The sequence below is a fragment of the Eschrichtius robustus genome, chromosome 9 (genome assembly GCF_028021215.1).
Source record: "Eschrichtius robustus isolate mEscRob2 chromosome 9, mEscRob2.pri, whole genome shotgun sequence".
Classification (NCBI taxonomy): Eukaryota; Metazoa; Chordata; class Mammalia; order Artiodactyla; family Eschrichtiidae; genus Eschrichtius; species Eschrichtius robustus.
Genome location: NC_090832.1, coordinates 51976013 through 51996648, shown reverse-complemented (window position 1 = coordinate 51996648; position 20636 = coordinate 51976013). Strand labels below are relative to the sequence as shown.

General features: G+C 37.9%; 1 protein-coding gene across 3 annotated transcripts in view; it reads left to right on the top strand.

The window, feature by feature from the left end:
• The first annotated feature begins 4152 nt into the window (after positions 1-4152).
• Positions 4153-20636, top strand: part of AFG1L (AFG1 like ATPase) — a 199941-nt gene continuing 183457 nt past the window's right edge. For 2 of the 3 annotated variants that reach the window (XM_068551090.1, XM_068551089.1), the window contains exon 1: positions 4153-4453. In XM_068551090.1, coding sequence (XP_068407191.1) covers positions 4318-4453 — 136 coding nt within the window. In that variant the 5' untranslated portion in view covers positions 4153-4317. Of the gene's footprint in view, positions 4454-8626; positions 8742-20636 lie in introns of those variants that run through there. The other variant, XM_068551092.1, reaches the window with a different exon arrangement.

Here is a 20636-nt window from a genome sequence, read left to right as displayed (position 1 = left end):
CCTTATACACTGTTGGTGGGAATGTAAATTGGTGCAGCCACTATGGAAAACAGTATGGAAGTTCCTCAAAAAACTAAAAATAGAACTACCATATGATCTAGAAATTTCATTACTGGGTGTATATCTAGAAAATAAGATAGAAAATAAGAAAACATTAATTCAACAAGATACATGCACCCCAATGTTCATAGCAGCACTATTTACAATCGCTAAGATATGGAAGCAACCCAAGTGTCCATGAACAGAGGGAATATATATACACACCATATATGTGTATGTGGTGTGTATATGTGTTTATATATATGTGTGTGTGTATATATATGTATATATATATAAACAAATTATATACACAATGGAATATTACTCAGCCATAAAAAGAATGAAATTCTGCTATTTGCAGCAATATGGATGGACTAAGAGAATATTATCCTTAGTGAAATAAATCAGACAAACACTGTATGATATCATTTATATGTGCAATCTAAAAAATAAAACAAATGAACATAGATGCAAAACAGAAACAGAGATTTAGAAAACAAACTAGTGGTTACCAGTGGGGAGAGGGAAGGGGGGAGGGGCAAGGTAGGGGTATGGGATTAAGAGATACAAGCTATTATGTATAAAATAGATAAGAAACAAGGATATATTCTATAGCACAGGGAATTAGAGCCGTTATTTTATAATATTAATAGCTTTTAATGGAGTATATTCTAAAAATACTGAATCACTATGCTGTACATCTGAAACTAATATAATATTGTAAATCTACTATATTTCAATTAAAAAACTTGAAAAACAAACAGAACCAGTTATTTTGAATCTGTTGTTGAAAATAAGTAGAAAGAAACTAAATAAAGAGTTAAGCACTGAACATGACTTCAAATATTTTGTCTTTGACCAGTCTCTAGTTACAGATGAAATAGTGTTTCATTAAGGAAAAAAATGGTAGCTTTTGTTGGAAGTTCAGCAGATGTGTAATTCTTACTTATTAGAAGGAATGGACTGCTTGCCACAAAATCTATACTTGATATAAATGTATATTACTGAGGTGGGTATATCTTGTTCAGAAATTTCCATAGGTAATAAGGCACTTAGGCATATTTATTTAGTTTGTTGAAATTAAGTAACCTAAATTATATTTTTGGCTAAGGATCTTTAATTACAAATACTGGAATTTAGAAGCTAGATATTTTTACTCTGACTCCAGAAAATGAGTTTTTATGGTTTAAATCATTCCTTATGTGTCTTCAAATGAACCATATTGTCTCTTGTAGCTAAAGTGTTTCTTTGTTAAATTAGAAGAACCTATAATTATGAGGAAACGTGTGATGATAAATAAATGAATGAATAAATAAGTGAAAAATAAGGGCTCTTTGGCTGTATTCCAATTACTTCTCTGATGTTGAATTTGATGGTGTTTTTTATTAATCTTCAAGTGGACTCAAAATATTAGGAGCATCACTGATTTCATGAAGCAGGTAGTCTGGTTTTTGCAGAAAGACTAAAATGATGATAAATTTTGTATTTGTACTAAGACAACTCATTCAGTCACTTAATACACATTTATGGAGTGTGTACTAACTTAGGCACTATTCTAGGCCCTGGGGATACAGCAGTGAACAAAAGAGACATTAATCCCAGTCCACATGGAGCTTAAACTCTAGGAAGAGCAGTAAGAGCAGATAATAAGCTAACAAATTAGTAAAGTATATATAGTGATGTTGGAGAAAATAAAGCTAGGAAGGAGGAAGTTGGGTAGTTAGGTGGTTAGGAAAGGCCTTCACTGGCAAGGTAGCATAAGGAACTAAGGACACAAGGAAGTGAACCAAGTAGATATCTTGGAGGAGAGCATTCCATGCAGAAGGCACAGGAAATGTAAAAGCTTTGAGGTGGGAAACAGGTTTGTGAGTTCCAGGAACTCACATACCATAGTATGTTATCGACCAACCACTTTCTTTCCAATTTTTGTCATCATTTTTTTTTTTAATGATTGCATTGATTGATTGATGGCTGTGTTGGGTCTTCATTGCTGCACGCAGGATTTCTCCAGTTGCAGCGAGCAGAGGCTTCTCTTGTTGTGGAGCACAAGCTCTAGGCGTGCAGGCTTCAGTAGTTGCGGCACGTGGGCTCAGTTGTTGTGGCTCTCGGGCTGTAGAGCGCAGGCTCAGTAGTTGTGGTGCACAGGCTTAGTTTCTTCACGGCATGTGGGATCTTCCCAGACCAGGGCTCGAACCTGTGTCCCCTGAATTGGCAGGTGGATTCTTAACCACAGCGCCACCAGGGAAGCCCTGGCCTGATTTTGTCCCTGAGATTAGATTCCAGAACTACTTGGCACTTCTCTAGGGAGATTTTTTAGTAGGAAAAGATAACGCTTTGTGATTTTCTGATTTACTTTTTCTGATAATGTTCAAAATTCCTTTTAGGGCTTTTTTTTTGTTTTTGTTTTAGCAATTGCAGGAACGGCAGGAGTTTGGGATTGGTATTTTAATAAAATAGTTTACAGTGGCTACTTAATTAGTTTTCTGGTCATAATAAATTCTCTTGAATACAACAAATGTAATTTAAATTATTTCCAAGTTACCTCATACTTGTACACAGTAAAGTTCATTTGCCATGTTTCTGTCCACTTGCACAGTCATGTGAAAATTTCCTGCAGATCTTCCTGTCAATTTGGCATTAAACTATCAATGAGTCCCTATTTCACTTCCATAATTATTAAGCCTTTGGAATCTCTATTAAGAGGTAATTTCATTGACCAAGACCAAGACAAGCAGTTGTTTTACCAGAGCAAGCAAAATGATACCCAGACACTCTCTGAAAGTCTTGAGTGTAATGAATATGTAAGTCAAGGAAGAAACAGTCCAGTTTTTTCAAAAGGCCTTTCACAAAGCATCACACCAAAAATTAGTAACATTAAATGAAACAAACATGGAGGAATAGTTTGTCGTGTCAGACAATGGAATTAAAGATAGAAAAAAATGTGAAATGACATTTTGAAAGACACAATCAAAATAATTTTTCTATAAACGATTTGACAGAGTCAGTAGAGAAATCTCCAAAATATTATACCATGCTATATGCTCTCCTTTTCCTGTTTCTTTGGAATCTTCTATTGTAGACCAACTACCTAACTTCCTGGAACTCTTTCTAGTGTAGTCTGAAACGTGGCTTTCTCCTTCCTGTAATCCAGTTTTTTTATTTTTATTTTTTTTTCCCCACTGCGCCACCCGGGATCATAGTTCCCCCGACCAGGGATGGAAGCCGTGCCTGCTGCAGCGGAAGCGCAGTCTTAACCACTAGACTGCCAAGAAAGTCCCTAGTCCAGATTTTCTTGCCTGCCTGCCTTAGCTCACTCTATTCCCTGTTCTTGGAAGGTCTTCATTTCCTGTTAAAAGTAAAGCTTCTAGAAGGCCTCCTGATTTCCCAGCCAAAGTGGTCTTTCACTGATTCCAGAACACCTAGTAGAATCTTTGGTGGCTTTCTTTATCCGTCCTGACCAGATTGCCTGCCTCTTCTGGACAGCAGTTTGTATTCCCAATACAGTTATCATAGTGACTCAAAACATTTTTTGTTTAATCAAATTAGGGCAGATCACTTAGAAATTCCTCCTTAGATACACTATCCCACAGCCACTCTATCTACTTGTTCATCTCGGGCCATTGGCTTTCGCATGTTACACAAATTTTCCATGTTCTTTCAAAACATTTGAGTGTATGCCACATTGAAAATGATTTATGCTCTTGAAATACAGAAAGCAAAAGTGGTAGGAGCACATTTCACGTACTCTGCCAAAGATGCGTTGGACGCTGGAGGCAAATAAATTGGGGATACCGTTTACGGAGGTAACAATATTTCGTTAAAATATGAAGGCCCACTGGACCACCTACACTTTATTTAGGTTTTGGAATCTCGATCAGGTACACTAACCGAAAAGGCTCAGGAGTGGTTACTTGAATACACGCCGCAAACACGTTCTAACTCCTTGAAGGTGTTTTTAGATCCGCTGCTGCAGCTGCTGGGCGGACAACTGCCCCTGCCCCCAGCCTAAAGCTGCCCTCCGCCCCGTCCCTTCGCCCGGCCCCCGCGCCGCCGCACTGCATGCTGGGAGTCGTAGTCCCGGTTTGCTCTGCCCGGAGGGATCGAAGGGCACCGGAGACCAGCTTGCCCTCGCGCTACTAGAGGTCGCGTTCTTCCGCTGCTCCCTTTCGTTCTGTCGGGCGGAGCCTTCCGTGAGCACGGCTGGAATTGTCTGTGCTACCGTCTCTCTTCTGGGTTTCAATAAAGTTTTCCTCTTCCTTCCCCTGTACGGAGCTCAAGATGGCGGCCTCTTGGTCGCCCTTGGTTACCCTGCGCTTAGCGCCGAGCCGGCTGAGAGGAAGATGTGTCCGGTGCAGGGCTTGGGCCGCTGCTCTCCCCCCTTCGGTCACCGCCCCTGGAAACCCCTTTTGTAAAGGTTAGTGACTGTATCTGGAGTAAGCCGAGACGACTGCTTATGACCGGGGCAGTCTCGGGGCAGTCACCCTCCCTCCTCGAGCTCCCCAAACTGCCTCCTTGGTTCACGGTTTTCGAGAGGTTTCTTCGAAAGGAGTTCCACCCTCTCTTGCACCGCTGTTACTGCCTGCTCTTGAAGGAGCACTGAGGGAGGTGGCCCAGAGTGACTTTCATTTTGAGGGTTAGATGTCGACCCAGGGTTCGTTGCCTCCTGGCTGTTAGAGAGTAGAGACCTGTAAACCCAGGTGTGGGGAGTACCTCGCTTGAAGGGATTCAAGTGTGGGGTTGAGGCCTGGGAACTCTTCCAACCTGCCCCATCCCAAGCTCTCCAGGCTGGTGAGCCGGGACTGTACCTCTGACATCTGCAGGCCCCGCGGGCTCTCTAGATTGCGGGAATGCAAGTGTACAGACATTCTCAGATTGAGGGATCGATTCTTTTTGTTCTTTTCAAGTCCTAAAGGCTTCAGCGAGGCGTATTTTGTCACCGGGCTTGCATCATTCATTCATTCTTTCAAATTGTTATTCATGAATAAATGAACCTGTATTTTGAGTAACCAAGGCCACAGGAGTGCTAGTTTTACTATATTCATATACTCCCACTAAATTGCGGGCTACTCAAAGGCAAGGACTGGGTGTCATTGTTTCCTCAGCACTTAGCACAGTGTTTGGCGCCTGATGGGCAGATATATTTTTTGAATGAATGAATGACGTTATTCTTATTGCTCCCTCATCCACATACTTACGCTTTCCTTTTTAAAAAAAATCTCCAGGCACCCCACCCTTATACATCTTTATAAACTGATTCTCATTGGCAATTTAGCTAAAACTCTATCAGCCTTTGATTATTATCATACATAGAGTTGAAATTAATACCAAAACTGTGATTAAGTCACCTTAGGTTTTACTGTAAAGTTTAGCATAATCCACTTACTGTATAATGGAATATTTTGGTAGCATGAGGTTTCGATCTTAATATAAACTATTTAAAAAAAATTTTGGAATAGGCTATACAAGCAAATAACACAAAATTCAAAAGGTACAAGAAGGAATTTGGTAAAATGTTGACTGTCTTCCACCCCTGTCCCACAGCCACTTAGTTTTCCTTCCCAGAGGCAACTTCTCATACTTGTTTCTTATGTATTCTTCCAGAGACATTCTGTATATATCCACCATATATATTTATAAATACCTGAATTAAAGAAGAATAGAAGTGGTAATATACTATACACATTGTTCTGGTCCTTTTTTTTTTCATGTAGTATATCTTGGCGATCATTCCATATCAATACGTGTAGAACTGCCTCTTTTTTTTGGCCGCCACAAGGCATGTGGGATCTTAGTTCCCCAACCAGGAATTGAACGGGCCCTCCCTGACTTGGAAGCGCAGAGTCTTAACCACTGGACTGCCAGGGAAGTCCCTGTACCTCATGTTTTAAATGGTTAAAATAGAATTCCGTTCAATGCATGTGCCATAATTTATGAAAATTAGGATTTAAGGAACATTAGCATAACAACATGAGCCTTAATGTTTGTTCTGGGTCATGCAATATGCTAAGTGCTTATCTTGTTTAATTCCCATTATCCTCATTTTGGGGATGAGGAACCCAAGGTTGCAGAAGTTATTTGGCTAGTTAAGTGGCAGAATTTGTTTTGAATGTGGACATTTGATGAAAATGCAGTTAGAGGTCAATTTAATTGTAACTAAAGTTGCTCCCTCCCCCTCTTTAAGTAAAAGAAAAATTTAAGTTGAAACGTTATCCAGTATTTAGAGTCTGATTTAAGTTTGTTTTCTATCCTTTTCTTGATGTTTTGGGGGGGTTATTTACTGTTGACATTTGTTTTATCTCCTTTTTTTCATCTTTTCAAGTCTACTGTTTACTGCAGTGTAATGTGAGGGAAGCACATTACACTTAATGTTAAACAAAAGAAGGAAGTAGATAAAGGAAAGGAATGAGGGGAAAGGAAGAGCATGTTCTTTGTTTTTATGCTTCATTTAAGCTTTCTTTCTTTTTCTTTTTTCCTTAATTTATTATTTGGCTGCACCGGGTCTTGGTTGCAACATGCGGGATCTAGTTCCCTGACCAGGGATCGAACCCGGGCCCCCTGCATTGGGAGCGTGGAGTCTTAGCCATTGGACCATCAGGGAAGTCCCCATCTAAGCTTTAATGCCAGCCTTGGCTCTAAGACATTTTGGAAACTGGAAATGTGAAAACTTTAGGGGTCCTAAAATGCTGTTCATTCAGATCACCTAACTTTAAATTCCTTAGGAAGTACAACTTATGAATTCCATTTTGGGATATATGTATTTCCATTAGTTAGATTATTAAACGATTGAAAGTATCAATAAAATTTGGTATCTTAAATAATTTAAGTACATATGTCAATTTTGATATTACTGCTTGTTTTCTTTTAGGTCTAAGTGTATCTTCATTTAATGTAACTGTTATTCAATCTCCAGATAGTTATGGGGAAACATTTTATTAGAAATCAGAGTGGTCATGGTGTGGGTGGAAAATGCCTGGAGATTGCTAATTCAGTTGAAGTCTTGTATTAAGTGTGTGGAGGGGGAAAGTGAATGAAATTGGCTCCCAGGCCTTGAATAGCTTACAGTCTTGGGAGATGGAATTACAATAGCTAATGTTTATTGAGCCCTTTCTGTGTTCCAGGCAGTCTGCTAGCCATTTCTTTCTCTCATAATTTTATCTTCATAAAAACTCTATTGTAAAGTTATTTTAAAATTTTAAAAAATTTTTAGTTTTTAATGTTTCTTTTAAAAAATTTTGTATTGGAGTATAGTTGATTTACAATGTTGTGTTAGTTTCAGGTGAAACTGAATCACTTTAGTGGTTCAGTAAAGTGATTCAGTTATACATATACATATATCCATTCTTTTTCAGATTCTTTCCCTATATAGGTTATTACAGAGTATTGAGTAGAGTTCCCTGTGCTATCTATAAAGGTATTGTCATCTCTATTTTATAAATGACTAAACAGGCATGGCCACTTAAGTGGTATTTGAGCCCAGGCATTTTCCCTCCAGAAGCACAAACTTAACCAGCCACTGTGTTCTACTAGCTCTTTACTGTGACAATGAACATTAACACCACCATAATCTAGGCCCATCTGAAGTGTTGTAGGACTACAGAGGAGAAAGCAGCTCTGCTTGGAGAGGGGAGGGCTTTTTAGCAAAAGTGTGGAAGTGAACTGCACCTGGCCCTTATTGGTGTATGTATAGTCCCTCAGGGGGAGCACCTAGAGATGAAGCTTGGCAGGTGGGCTGGATTCTGGTTAGAAGAGTCCTGTATAGTATGCAAAGATGTGTAGGCTCAGGGGGATACTGTTGAAGATTTCTTAAAAAGAGAAGTGATCAGGTCCATTTTAGCATGATTATCCCTGTGGCTACCTGAAAAACAGGTCAGGAATGCCTGGATGGGGGAATATTGGAAGCTTGGTGATTATTTAGGAGGAAGTTGTAGTAGTTCAGGGAGAGTGATTTAGGCCCTGAATTACTGCTGTGGTAAAGATGGAGAGCAGGGCAGCAAAGGAGGGAATTCAGAGACCCTGCTTTGGTAAAATTGACAGGATCTGGGGGAGACAAGGAAAGAGAGGAGTTAAGGTCAATTTGGGTTTCCTAGTTTGGGTAATTTAATGGCATCAAATTCCATCTATCAAAGGAAACTAAACAAATGAAAAGTAAGGCCAGAGGCATTTTAGGGGGAGTTTCCATTTTGGATATGTTAAATTTGAGGTGTTAGTGATAATTCCAGGTAAATAAGTCTAAGTAGTTGTAGGAAATATGGGATCTGGGTCTAAGAAAGGAAATATGAGGTGTTGAGAGCCATGAGAATGGAAGAACTAGCCTTGGAATATTTGTAGAATGAAAACGAGAAAAGGCTAGGGATGAGTTCTTGAGGAAAACTGATGTTTTATGAGCAGAAGGTGACCTCATCAGAGAGCAGTTAGAGAGGTCATAGGGGAAATTGGAGAGAAGCCAAGGAAGAGAACGCTTCTAAGTTTTCTAAAACTTAAAATCAGCGTATCTATTTTACTTAAGCTAGCCTTAGAAATTAAGTTTCTTTTTTTCTTTCTGTTTTTTTTTTTTTTTACTTTTTGGCCACACTGAGTGGCATGTGGGATCTTAGTTCCCAGACCAGGGATGGAACCCGCGCCCCCTGCAGTGGAAGCGTGGAGTCTTAACTGCTGGACCACCAGGGACGTCCCAGAAATTAAGTTTATTTCATAGAGGCAAGGTAATATGACAGTCACACCTTGTGATTTCTTATCATTGTAGTGTCCTTCTGTATCTCAATGTTATTTTTAGATCTCTCTATTAACTGAAGATTCGTATTTACCTTTAGCTCACAATCTCTTCTTTAGTACATACATTGGAGATCTTGATTAGGTATTAATGTGAGTAGAACTCAGCCATATGAATTGGTATTATTTATTGGCTGTATAGATTAGTGGTTAAGAAAATGGACTTTGGACTTTTATTACCCAATTAGATGAACACCCTGTGTGAAACTTCATGTTTCTTGGATTTCCGTTAATGTTTATTATTATATTAGAAAAGAAGGTTCATGCCTGCTCCTGAGACTGATTAACTTCATGATAATGGTTTCTTTCAGTCAATTTTTTTTTTTTAAGCATAACACAACTTATTACATGGCATAGCTAGTGCCCAGATGTAGTTCTGGGGTGGAGGGTGGCCAGATGAAATAGGGTAGGTTCAAGAGTAGAACCCATTAGAAAGGAACTTTAGAAGTCCAGAGATGGAATATTGATCTACTGTAGATTTGCACTGTGTTATACCTCAAGAGCGTCATTCTCTTTGTTTAAGTAAATGATGAATATTTAAATGGGTTTAACTATTTTAAAAAAATTAACTTTTTTTTGGCTGCGTCGGGTCTTAGTTGCGCCAAGTGGGCTTCTCTCCATTTGCGGTGTGCGGGCTTAGTTGCCCTGCGGCATGTGGGATCTTAGTTCCCCTACCAGGCATCTAACCAGTGTCCCCTGAATTGCAAGATGGATTCTTAACCACTTAAGTCCTGGTTTTACCTATTTTGGATTTGTCTTTTCACAAAAGTACCACAGAAATAATAGATGTCAAGGGCCCAGTGCAATAATGCGCTCTATAAATTCTGACAGAAGGTCATGTAGCCTCAGCTTGACTATATCTAATACTGTTTCCCTAGGCCACTCATATTTTTTTCTTACTTGTGACTAAGATTTGTTCTAATTTCTCTTTTAAGAGCCTTTTGAATATGTCTGTTCTTCCTGCTGTGTTTTGTCTTCCTTGCCTAAGTCCTCTGTTGAGGTCCCATTTTTATGTGTACCCTGCTGGAGGTACCTCATACTTTAATCTCCAAAATCTTTTTTCATAACCTTCTTTCACTGTCCTACTTGTCCTTCTTATTTCTTCTCTCCGTTCAGCTCATCCTAGAAGATACTTTTCAACACATTATCTATCCATATTCTTGACCAGGTGTGCCAGTTTTCAACAATTTTTAAAGCCTGAACATGTAGTTCTTAACGTAGTTACTTCAAAGCTTCATAATGCAATTTATATCTTAAATGTAATTCCTGTAGATTCTATTTAAAAATTCTTATTTATATATTTGTATAAAAAAATTTGAAATAAATGAACATAACAAATAGATGTTATTTTTCTTTATTGTTTGAAAGAAAATAGACCCCTTAGATCTCATTATTAAATAGTGTTTGAAAAGGGTGAATATTAAGGAGTTACTCAGTATGCTAAGCCATGCCTATAATTACTTCAGAATAGCTTTATTCAGAATTTTAGGCAGTATTTTACTGATTTGTTATGAAATTTAAGTACTGTTTTTTTTCCTTTTGTAAAGTTACACACATTGGCACATTTAAGATTAACTAGCTTCGAAAGGAAAAGAATGATAACCGGCAAGCATTTAGTTTTAATTTTCATAATTTTTCTATTTAAATCAAAAGCACCCTTTTAAGGCCCCTAAATCATCCTTTTATAAATAAAGTAAATGCATTCCTTGATGATGGCTTATGTTGTTTTTTTAAAGAAAGAGTTTAATTAAGATTTGATTTTCTTCTATTCTGCACTTTGTTTATTCATCACTGAATCAAACATAGGTGTTTAATGTCACTGGTAAATCTGACTTTTTGGGTCATTGATGACCATTGCAGTTTTCGCAAAAAGCAGCTGAATATTTCTCTTTGGGGTATGAATAGAACATAATAGAGCATAAACGGGCTGCCTGTGACCTTAGCATGGGCTTCTGTCATTGTAGGAGAACATTTCTGGTCAGTGGCCACTGTTTACAGTTTGTTAAAATCAACACAAATGTACAAAACACTCATGAATAATTGTGAACACAGTATTTGAATGGATGTTTAATAAATATGCATTAAAAATATAATTACAGTAATGAAATTACAGCTGAAATTTTAATCCAGCCCTTAGAAATATTAAACGTGCTTTTCCTGATTGTGCATTTTTCTCACAGCAGTTGGGTAAACATTTTAAACTGGAAATCTAAATTCCTTATATAGTTTTGATTTCATTTAACTAAGCGTGTGTTCTTTTTTGGCAACAATCTTCTTTCTCTTTGTGAAGAAGTGAAGCTCATTTTATTCCATAACTGTTACTTAGAAGAATTTTGATCAGTTCTGTTGTAGGACTAATGAACATATGGGATACCAGATGAATAATAAAATGTGACCTGGGAAGACTAGATTGTGATTTTGGTTTCATCCTATGGTAGTGGATCAATCATTTAATTTGGTATTTCCTTTTTCTCATCTGTAGAATGGGATTAGTCATCCTAACTCTGCCTTCCTCACATGTCATCTATGAGGCTCAGATAAGTTATTATATAATACGAGAAAGTCCTTTGAAAATTATAAGAAATGTTATATAAATGTAGGGCTATGCTGGGAGTAATTGAAATATTAATATCGAAATGCTAGAGGTGGTGGATTCCACTCAGTGAATAGGAATGGGATGAACTCAACTCTATGTATAATTACTAAAACCATTTTGATTTTTGGGAAGACTCACTTATAATAACAATGGCAAAGGGCTCAGTCTGATTTCAGTGCTTTGAATTCCAGAAAACGCAGTTTTGATTTTTCTAAGATTGTGCAGAGGGCCTCTATAGATAACCAGGGATGGTTATGGTTATCCTGGACTTAACTACCTTTTCTCTGGATATTCTGAATATCTAGAGGGTCTTAGAAAATATGAGCTACTGCTTTCATCATGATGTTTCAAAGAAAGCTGTTGAAATTTGATTTATAGTATGCAGGTAAGTCACTAAGGTAAATTATCTTAATTTAGTAAGATACTGCTTATGGATACTGTTTTCAAAGGAACTCAAGTTGTTAATTATTTGCTGTGCAGCAAGATATGAAGATAACATTTCATGGGATCATAGAATAATAGAGCTGAAGAGGACCTCTGGGTTATGTAGTTAAATGTCAGGTGGGAAGGTAGTTTCTGCCTTTATTGCTTCTTTTTGAGGCATCCTGTTCATTTTTGTATAGCCCTAATTGCTAGAAAATTCTTTAAGTAGAATTCTTCAAGTAGAGCTTTTCTGTAACTTCTCCTCATTCATCTTGACTCTTTCCCCAGGCACAACGTATATAACTCTAGTTCTCGTTGTGCTTATGACAGTTTTTAAAGTATATCTTACTCATTTATATAGTCATTTATTCATTTATCATATTACTGGTTGCCTCCTTGTCCCAATTCCATTTGACAACCTTTAAAACATTAAAGACATATTTCTCCCATTCATCTGTTCATTCATTCCCCAAATATTTCTTGGTGCCATCTGTATGCTAGACACAGAGTGCTGGGATGTTGTTACTCTCTCCTCAATGTCAACTGTCTCTTGTCTTATCAGTCAAATCTTATGACATGGTTTCTAGATCCTTGAACTACTTCCCTTCTTGAGATTACAGTCTGCTTTCTGAATGTCACTCTGAAAATGTGGCCCACATATCTCAATATATTCCTTCAGACATGTCTGGCCAGAGCAGTATTTTAGGTTACCTTTTCTGTGTCCTGTTGCATTAAGTTGGTGGCCAGGTCATATTCATGTCTCACCTTAAGACTCCTAGGGCTATTATAAGACAGGTCTCTTTTGTTTGTATTTGATTAGTTATTTTTTCTATTAAAAAATAAATTATTTTAATTATAAAAATACTATATGTGCATAGTAGAAAATACAGGAAAGATAATTACTGTTAACTTCATTTTTAATTTTTAAGCATACTTATTAAAGTATAAGATTCATTTAGTAAAATATGCAAGTGGTAAGTGTAAAGCCTACTGAATTTTCATAAAGAGAATAGATTTGTGTAAATACAACCTAAATCAAGAAATAGAACATTTGTGGTACCCAGAGGCTCCCATTGTGCACCCTCCAAGTCACTAGCTTTTTACTCCTAATGGCAATCAACATCCTGATTTATGTTACTATTGATTTATCCTTTCATCTCTTCTTTTTTCTTTCTTTTTTTAAAAAATTAATTAATTTATTTTTGGCTGCGTTGGGTCTTCGTTGCTGCATGCAGGCTTTCTCTAGTTGTGGTGCGCGGGCTTCTCATTGCAGTGGCTTCTCTTGTTGCAGAGTACAGGCTCTAGGTGCGCTGGCTTCAGTAGTTGTGGCATGCAGGCTCAGTAGTTGTGGCTTGCGGGCTCTAGAGCACAGGCTCAGTAGTTGTGGTGCACGGGCTTAGTTGCTCTATTATCCTTTCATCTCTTGATGGACACTTAAGTTGTTTTCATGTCTTGGCTATTTAAATAATGCTGCAATGAACATGGAGGTGCAGATATTTTTTTGAGATAGTGATTTTGTTTCCTTCAGATAAATACTCATAGGTGAAATTGTTGGATTCTATTTCTTAATGAATTATGCCAGATTTATAGATTGCAAATATTTTCTGTCATTCTGTGTGTTGTATTTTCACTTTCTTGATAATGTCCCTTTTTAAAAAAAAAAAATTTATTTATTTGGCTGTGCCAGGTCTTAGTTGCAGTATGCGGGCTCCTAGTTGCAGCATGTGGGATCTAGTTCCCTGACCGGGGATTGAACCTAGGCCCCCTGCATTGGGAGCACGGAGTCTTAACCATTGGACCACCAGGGAAGTCCTGATAATGTCCTTTGATATACAAAAGTTTTAATTTTGATGAAGTCCAATTTATTTTTTCTTTGGCTGCTTTTGCTTTTGGTGTCATAGCTAAGAAATCATTGCCTAATCCAAGGTCATGAAGATTTACAATTATGTTTTCTTCTAAGCATTTTAAAGTTTTAGCTCTTACAGTTATGTTTTTTATCCATTCCTACTGGGATTTAATTGGGAGTCCTTAAGTCTGAGTTTCACAGGCGATTGTGATGTCCAGACAGGATTGGGTTTAGAAAGCCCACACCTGTTAAGAGAGATCAGGGATTGGCAACCTTTTTCTGTAAACATTCAGATAATACTTTTGTCCTTGCCTGCCATGGTCTCTGTTACAACTTTAGCTGACCCTCCATATTTGTGAGTTTGGCATCCGCGGATATAGCGGGTAAACTATTCATTGTACTGCACCATTTTATATAAGGGACTTGAGCATTTGTGGATTTTGGTATATGCAGGAGGTCCTGGAACCAGTCCCCTGCAGATACTGAGGGACAACTGTACTCAACTCTGGTGTTGTAGTGTGTAAACAGCCAGAGATAGTAGACTAATGCGCATGGCTGATTTGGCCTGCAGGCTGTAGTTTGCAGACCACTGGCCTAGGTAAATATTCATGTATACTTTATTTTTTTGGTTTGAAATTTTTTATATATTTACATTTTAAAACCATCTGGAAAGTATTTTGGTATGCAGTATGAGGGGATAATCTAAATTAATTTTTCTATTGTCTTCCAGTTGTCCAGATGTCACTTATTGAATGATCTCTTAGCTCCCATTGCTTAATTTATTTATTCAACAAATATTTATTGTGTGCCTGTCATATGCCAGGCATTGTAGGTGCTAGGTATACAGTGAATTAAATAGGCATGGTACCTTCCCTCTCGTGGCTTGCAGTCTAGTTGAGACAGACAGACATAAAATAAATAACAAATAGATAATTACAAGTTGGGTGATAAAAGAAAAGATAATAAACAGTGATAATATTTGGTATGCCTCCCTCTTTTATTATATATTAAATTATTCCATGAAGACTTCCTTTTGGAAAATCTATTCTATTCATTGATCTTTTGTTCATAGTGTTTTATATTTATTTTCTCATCTGGTAGTCAAGATCCCCCTCATTACTTTGCATCTTCATGATTTTCTAAGGATTTTGGATTTGGATTTTGGTGGAACTGTATTTAATCTTCAAATTAATTTGTGAAGAACTGACAATGTTATAATGTTGTGCGTTTCTTTTCTATAACACTGTGTCCAGTTTCCCAAATTTTCATTTATGCCTTTGAGAAAGATTTTAGTTTTCTTCACATAGATCTTACAAATTGATTGTTACTATGACTCTTCTTTATTCTAGACTTTTTATCTTAATTGTAAGTGGGATCCTTTTTTTGTTTTTTTTTTCTATTGTATTTCCAACAGGTCATTGCTAATATGTGAGAAAGATAAAGCCGTTAAAATGTTTTCCAGTATTCTCCTTTGCTTAAGAGGGCGTATAATTAAGCCACTGAGTTCTTTAAAATTCATAAGTGGCTTCCTGGAACCTTCAGGATTAAATTCAAACTGCTTATCGTTGTAAGGCCCTGTGTCACCTGGTTCCTTTATATTTTTCTAGTAGCCCAACTCTTGCCCCCTCTGCCTTTCACTTTATATCTCAATACTGAACTTGTTTCATTTTCTTTAGTACTATCCTCTCATATTTCAGAGCCTTCTCCCAGCTTAATGCATTTCCTTCCCTTCCTTCCATTTTCCCCTGGCTAACTCCTGTTTGTCCTTTTGCTCTCAATTGAAACATCACTTCCTCTGAGTACCCTTAACTTATCTCCTTAAGCTAGGTTACTAGCTTTGGCTCTGTGATCTCATAGCATCCTCCTCTTCCCTTTACTTCGTACCACACTTTGTTAAAGTTGTTTATCCACTTGTTTATATCTCCCCCAGTGCCCTGTTGGTATTTTGAGTGCAGTTACAGTGTCTATCTAGCTAGCTGTGTTTGAAGTTTTTAGTACAGAGCCTTACACTCTATAGCTGCTTTATAATTTGTGGAATTAGTTGTTGCTTATTCAGTTTTTCTATTTAATAGCTTTTCAAATGATTCTTTTCAGTATAATTAAGTTTTTGAACCTAATTGCACCTGTTGGTACTTTTATCCCATTTTGTAGTACGGCAACATCATCTTGACTGTGATACAGCACTGATTTGTCTCCTAACTTTGTGTCATCTTTGTATTTGAGGGCTAGGTCTTCATTTAGTGCCAAATTTTGTTCTCAAAACTCAAAAAGGTGTACATAAATCTAGTTAGTCAAAATTCTTAAAAGCCAGCTATGTGAAATGTAAGGGCTTTTAGATTTATATGGAAAGGAATTTCTTTCCTCTAACACTTCAACTTTGGGCTTTTAGTAAAAAAGCTGCTGACTTACAGACATAGAAAACAAACTTATGGTTACCAAAGGGGAAAGGCGGGAGGAGGGATAAATCAGGAGTTTGGGATTAACAGATACACACTACTATATATAAAATAAACAACAAGGACCTACTATATAGCACAGGGAACTGTATTCAATATCTTGTAATAGCCTATAATGGAAAAGAGTCTGAGAAAAGAATATGTATATGTATAACTGAATCACTTTGCTGTACAGCTGAAACTAACACAGCATTGTAAATCAACTATATTTCAATTAAAAAAAAATCTGCTGCTCCTGCTGCTGCCGGGTTTTACAAGAGTGCCGTTTATTAGCAAAGGCAGGTTGAGCCCAGAGTGCAGGCAGGGCAGAGCTCTAGCTGGGCCTGAGTAGGATGGAGACCCAGGAGGAGTGGGTTGTTGGTTGCTCCAGGAGGCTTGAGTACTTCAAATTAGAGGGCCTGAGAGAGGTTTGTGTTTTTTCTGTTGCCTGGCTGTGATAAATGGGAGCACAATCTTCACTTGTCTGTAGTGTTATGGTGATTTTAATGAGGACAATATCCTGGTGGTAGTTTGGGGTCACTTAGCCTGAGATCCTGTCTTGCCTATTCACTTAAATTTTCTAACATTTTGTGGTGTTTTAGTTTCCTCATTTGTAAGAAATAACAATATCTACCTTAGATTTTTTTGGAGAAGATAATATATAGAATACCTTTCAGAATTCTATCACTTATAGATTTTCAAATGAATCCAAGGTCTGCAAAGAAAACCTTAAGTTGTTAAAATGAACCTAAAGCAGATAACTTTTCTGGGTTACATGGATACCTCTTGTAATCTGTTAATTTTGTATAACATCCTTAATTCTACTGAAGTAAACACATGTAATGCCTTGAAGTAGTCAAGGCTCATCACAAATCGTATTGAATATTTCTGAACATACAACCGTCTAGGAAGGAATAGTACAAAAAGATAGTTTTCTTTACCTTGAAAACTCTTTAAATTTGTATGGTCATGTGTTATCTTGCGTATCTTCAATTCTTTCCTTTAATCATAGGATACTTTTGAGCTGAGAAATCTTTACAGAGTGTTTTTGAGCTGAACCCCACTTTACTGACAAGTTGTATGTAAAATTTCTACACATTAAACTACATCTCTACTGATTTTGAGTATGAAGTTGGAGATGGATTCTCAAAAAATATTTAACCTCAGGTATTAAAACAAAAATACCTTAAGGGTGAAGCAAACCTTTAAAATAACATTTCTGAAAGGAAAATGCTTACTTTTTGTTGAAATAGTCTGTTCCACCATTTTGCTTAAGTTTCTAAAGAATATCTCTAAGACTTTCTTAACTATCTACCTTTGTGTAGAATTTGAAATTCCATTCCAATTTAAAGCACCAAAGAACACAGAGACCACACATCCCCTTTGTTGTTATTTCTCAGCTCTATGGAAACAGTGTCAACACAGTTAAGCTTTATGACATATGTTTTAGTCAGGGTTCTCCAGAGAGACAGAACCAATAAGATGTATATACATTTAGAAAGAGATTTATTATAAGGAATCAGCTCATGCAATTATGGAGGTTGACAAGTCCCAAGATCTACAGTCAGCAAGCTGGAGACCCAGAGACCCAGGAGAGTTGGTAGTGTAATTCCAGTCTGAGTCCGAAGGCCTGAGAACCAGGAGAGCCCATAGTGTAGTTCTAGTCCAAAGACTGGCAGGCTTAAGACCCATGAAGAACTGATGTTTCAGTTTTGAGTCCAAAGGCAGGAGAAAACCGATGTTCCAGCTTAAAGGCAGTCAGGCGGAAGGAGTTCCCTCTTACTAAGGGGAAGGTCAGCCTTTTGTTCTATTCAGGTCTTCAAGTGATTGGATGAGGCCCACCCACATAAGGGAGAACAGTCTACTCAGTCTTCTGCTTCAGGTGTTAACCTCATCAGAAATACCCTCACTGGGGCTTCCCTGATGGCGCAGTGGTTAAGAATCCGCCTGCCAATGCAGGGGACACGGGTTCGAGCCCTGGTCCGGGAAGATCCCACATGCCGCGGAGCAACTAAGCCCGTGTGCCACAACTAGTAAGACTGCAAGCCACAACTACTGAGCCCCTGTGCTGCAACTACTGAAGCCCACGCGCCTAGAGACCCTGCTCCGCAACAAGAGAAGCCACCGCAGTGAGAAGCCTGTGCACCGCAAAGAAGAGTAACCCCCGCTCGCCGCAACTAGAGAAGAGCCCGCGCGCAGCAACGAAGGCCCAATACAGACAAAAATAAATTAATAAATAAATTAAATAAATTAAAAAAAAAAAAAAAAAGAAATACCCTCACAGACACATCCAGAATAATGTTTGACTAAATGTATAGGCACTCGATGGCCCAGTCAAGTTGCCAAATAAAATTAACTATCACAACATTTGTCAAGATTATTGTTGTCCTCAGTGTGTGAGCAGCATTTCCCCTCATGTTCTTAAGGTGCTTGCAGCAGTCCAGCTATCTTAATTTCACTGGTAAAAGTACAAAGGCAGGAAGGAATGAGTTTCTGTCCTGGTCTCCTTTTGAAGAGTATCAGGAGAAACTTTGGCAGAAGCTGACTTCCTCTTAGGCATCATTGGCTAGGATGGTGATCATGTGCCCAAGCTGCCATGATCCAGAGTCAAAATGGTGGAGTCAGGAGATAAATCTGGAGGGTATGACTCCAGAGCCCATGCTGCTTCCACTATAACATCCTGCCTCCCTGCTGGACCTGTAGGTACAAATGCTGGCTCTGCCACTACCTAGCTATGGGAACATGGACAGGTTACTTACTTAGTCCCTCTGTGCCTCAGTTTCTTCACCTTTAAGGTAGGAATATGTTAGTACCTACATCATAGGGTGGTTGTGAAGATTAAATGAATGAAGGTATGTAAAGTACTTAGAAAAGTACCTGGCACTTAGTGAGTACCCACTAAAGGTTAACAATTGTTGCTGCTGTTGTTATTAACTATATGATCTTGGTCAGTTTACTTAACCTGCAACTTGCAGTGCTAACTCTCTGGTCCAAATCATAGACATCTCTGAACTGTACTATTGTTAAGAGTTTCCTAATTAGTCTCTCTGCTTCCACTTAAAAAAAAATTTACATATATATGTAGTTTATATATATATGTATAATAGTTTTATTGAATTCCATACAATATAAAACTACATACATATATAAAAATATATGTATATTATATATAATATATAATAGCATTATTGAATACCATACTATTCCTCCATTTCTGCTTTCCTTTTGCATTTCTATTATCTTATTTTCTACAAACAGATTAATCTTTTTTTTTTTTTAATTTATTTTTATTTATTTATTGTTGGCTGTGTTGGGTCTTCGTTGCTGTGCGTGGGCGTTTCTCTAGTTGCGGAGACTGGGGGCTACTCTTGTTCCTGCGTGCGGGCTTCTCCTTGCGGTGGCCTCTTTTGTTTTGGAACACGAGCTCTAGGCGCGCGGGCTTCAGCAGTTGTGGCACGCGGGCTCCAGAGCGCAGGCTCAGCAGCTGTGGCACAAGGGCTTAGTTGCTCCGCAGCATGTGGGATCTTACCGGACCAGGGCTCGAACCCATGTCCCCTGCATTGGCAGGCGGATTCTTAACCACTGCACCACCAGGGAAGTCCCAGATTAATCTTTTAAAAAACAAATTGTGACACACCCCTGATCAAAACCTTCTACTTGATCTTAATCCTATCAAATTCACACTATTTACCATGGCTTACAAGACCCTACATGATCTGGTCCTTCCTCTCCTTTCCAACTTCACCTCCTTGTAACATACTCCACCTTGTTCATTCATTCATTCATTCATTCATTCATTTATTTATTATTATTATTATTTTTCACCTTGTTCATTTAAATCAGCCACGTAAACTTTCTTTTCTTTCTTTAAAAATGTGAAGCTTATTTCCATTTTCACTTTAGGGTTTTTGCCAGAGCTCTTCGCTCTGCCTGGGAAGTTCTCCCAGATCTTCCTCAGGGCTGACTCCTTTGGGCATTCAGGTGTCCACTTATGTCACTTCCACAGGAAAGCTTTTCCTCATAATCTATAGGAGTCCTCAATCATTCCCTAGCATGGTGCTTCTCAGTCTTCAGTGTGCATATGAAACACCTATGTATTTTGTTAAAAATGCAAATTTTGATTCAGACCCCTAGGGTAGGGCCTGAGATTCCGTACTTCTGTTGAGCTCCCTGGGGATGCCATGCTGTTGGTCAGAGGTCCTAGGATATCACTCTGTTTTATTTTCACCATCATACTGATTATTATGTGATCTGTTGTTGCTCTTTATTTAATTTTTTGTCTCTCTTCCCCTTGACTGGAGGGAAGGCTCCATAAGGAAAGAAATTTGTTTTTAATTGTTGTTTCACCAGTGACATGAATAGTGCCTGAGCTATATAGTTGGTTCTTAAGAAACCTGAGTGAATGAATCAATGAACAGATTTATCCATGGATTTTTTTTTTAATTATTTTTTTTAACATCTTTATTGGAGTATAATTGCTTCTCAATGGTATGTTAGTTTCTGCTTTACAACAAAGTGAATCAGCCAT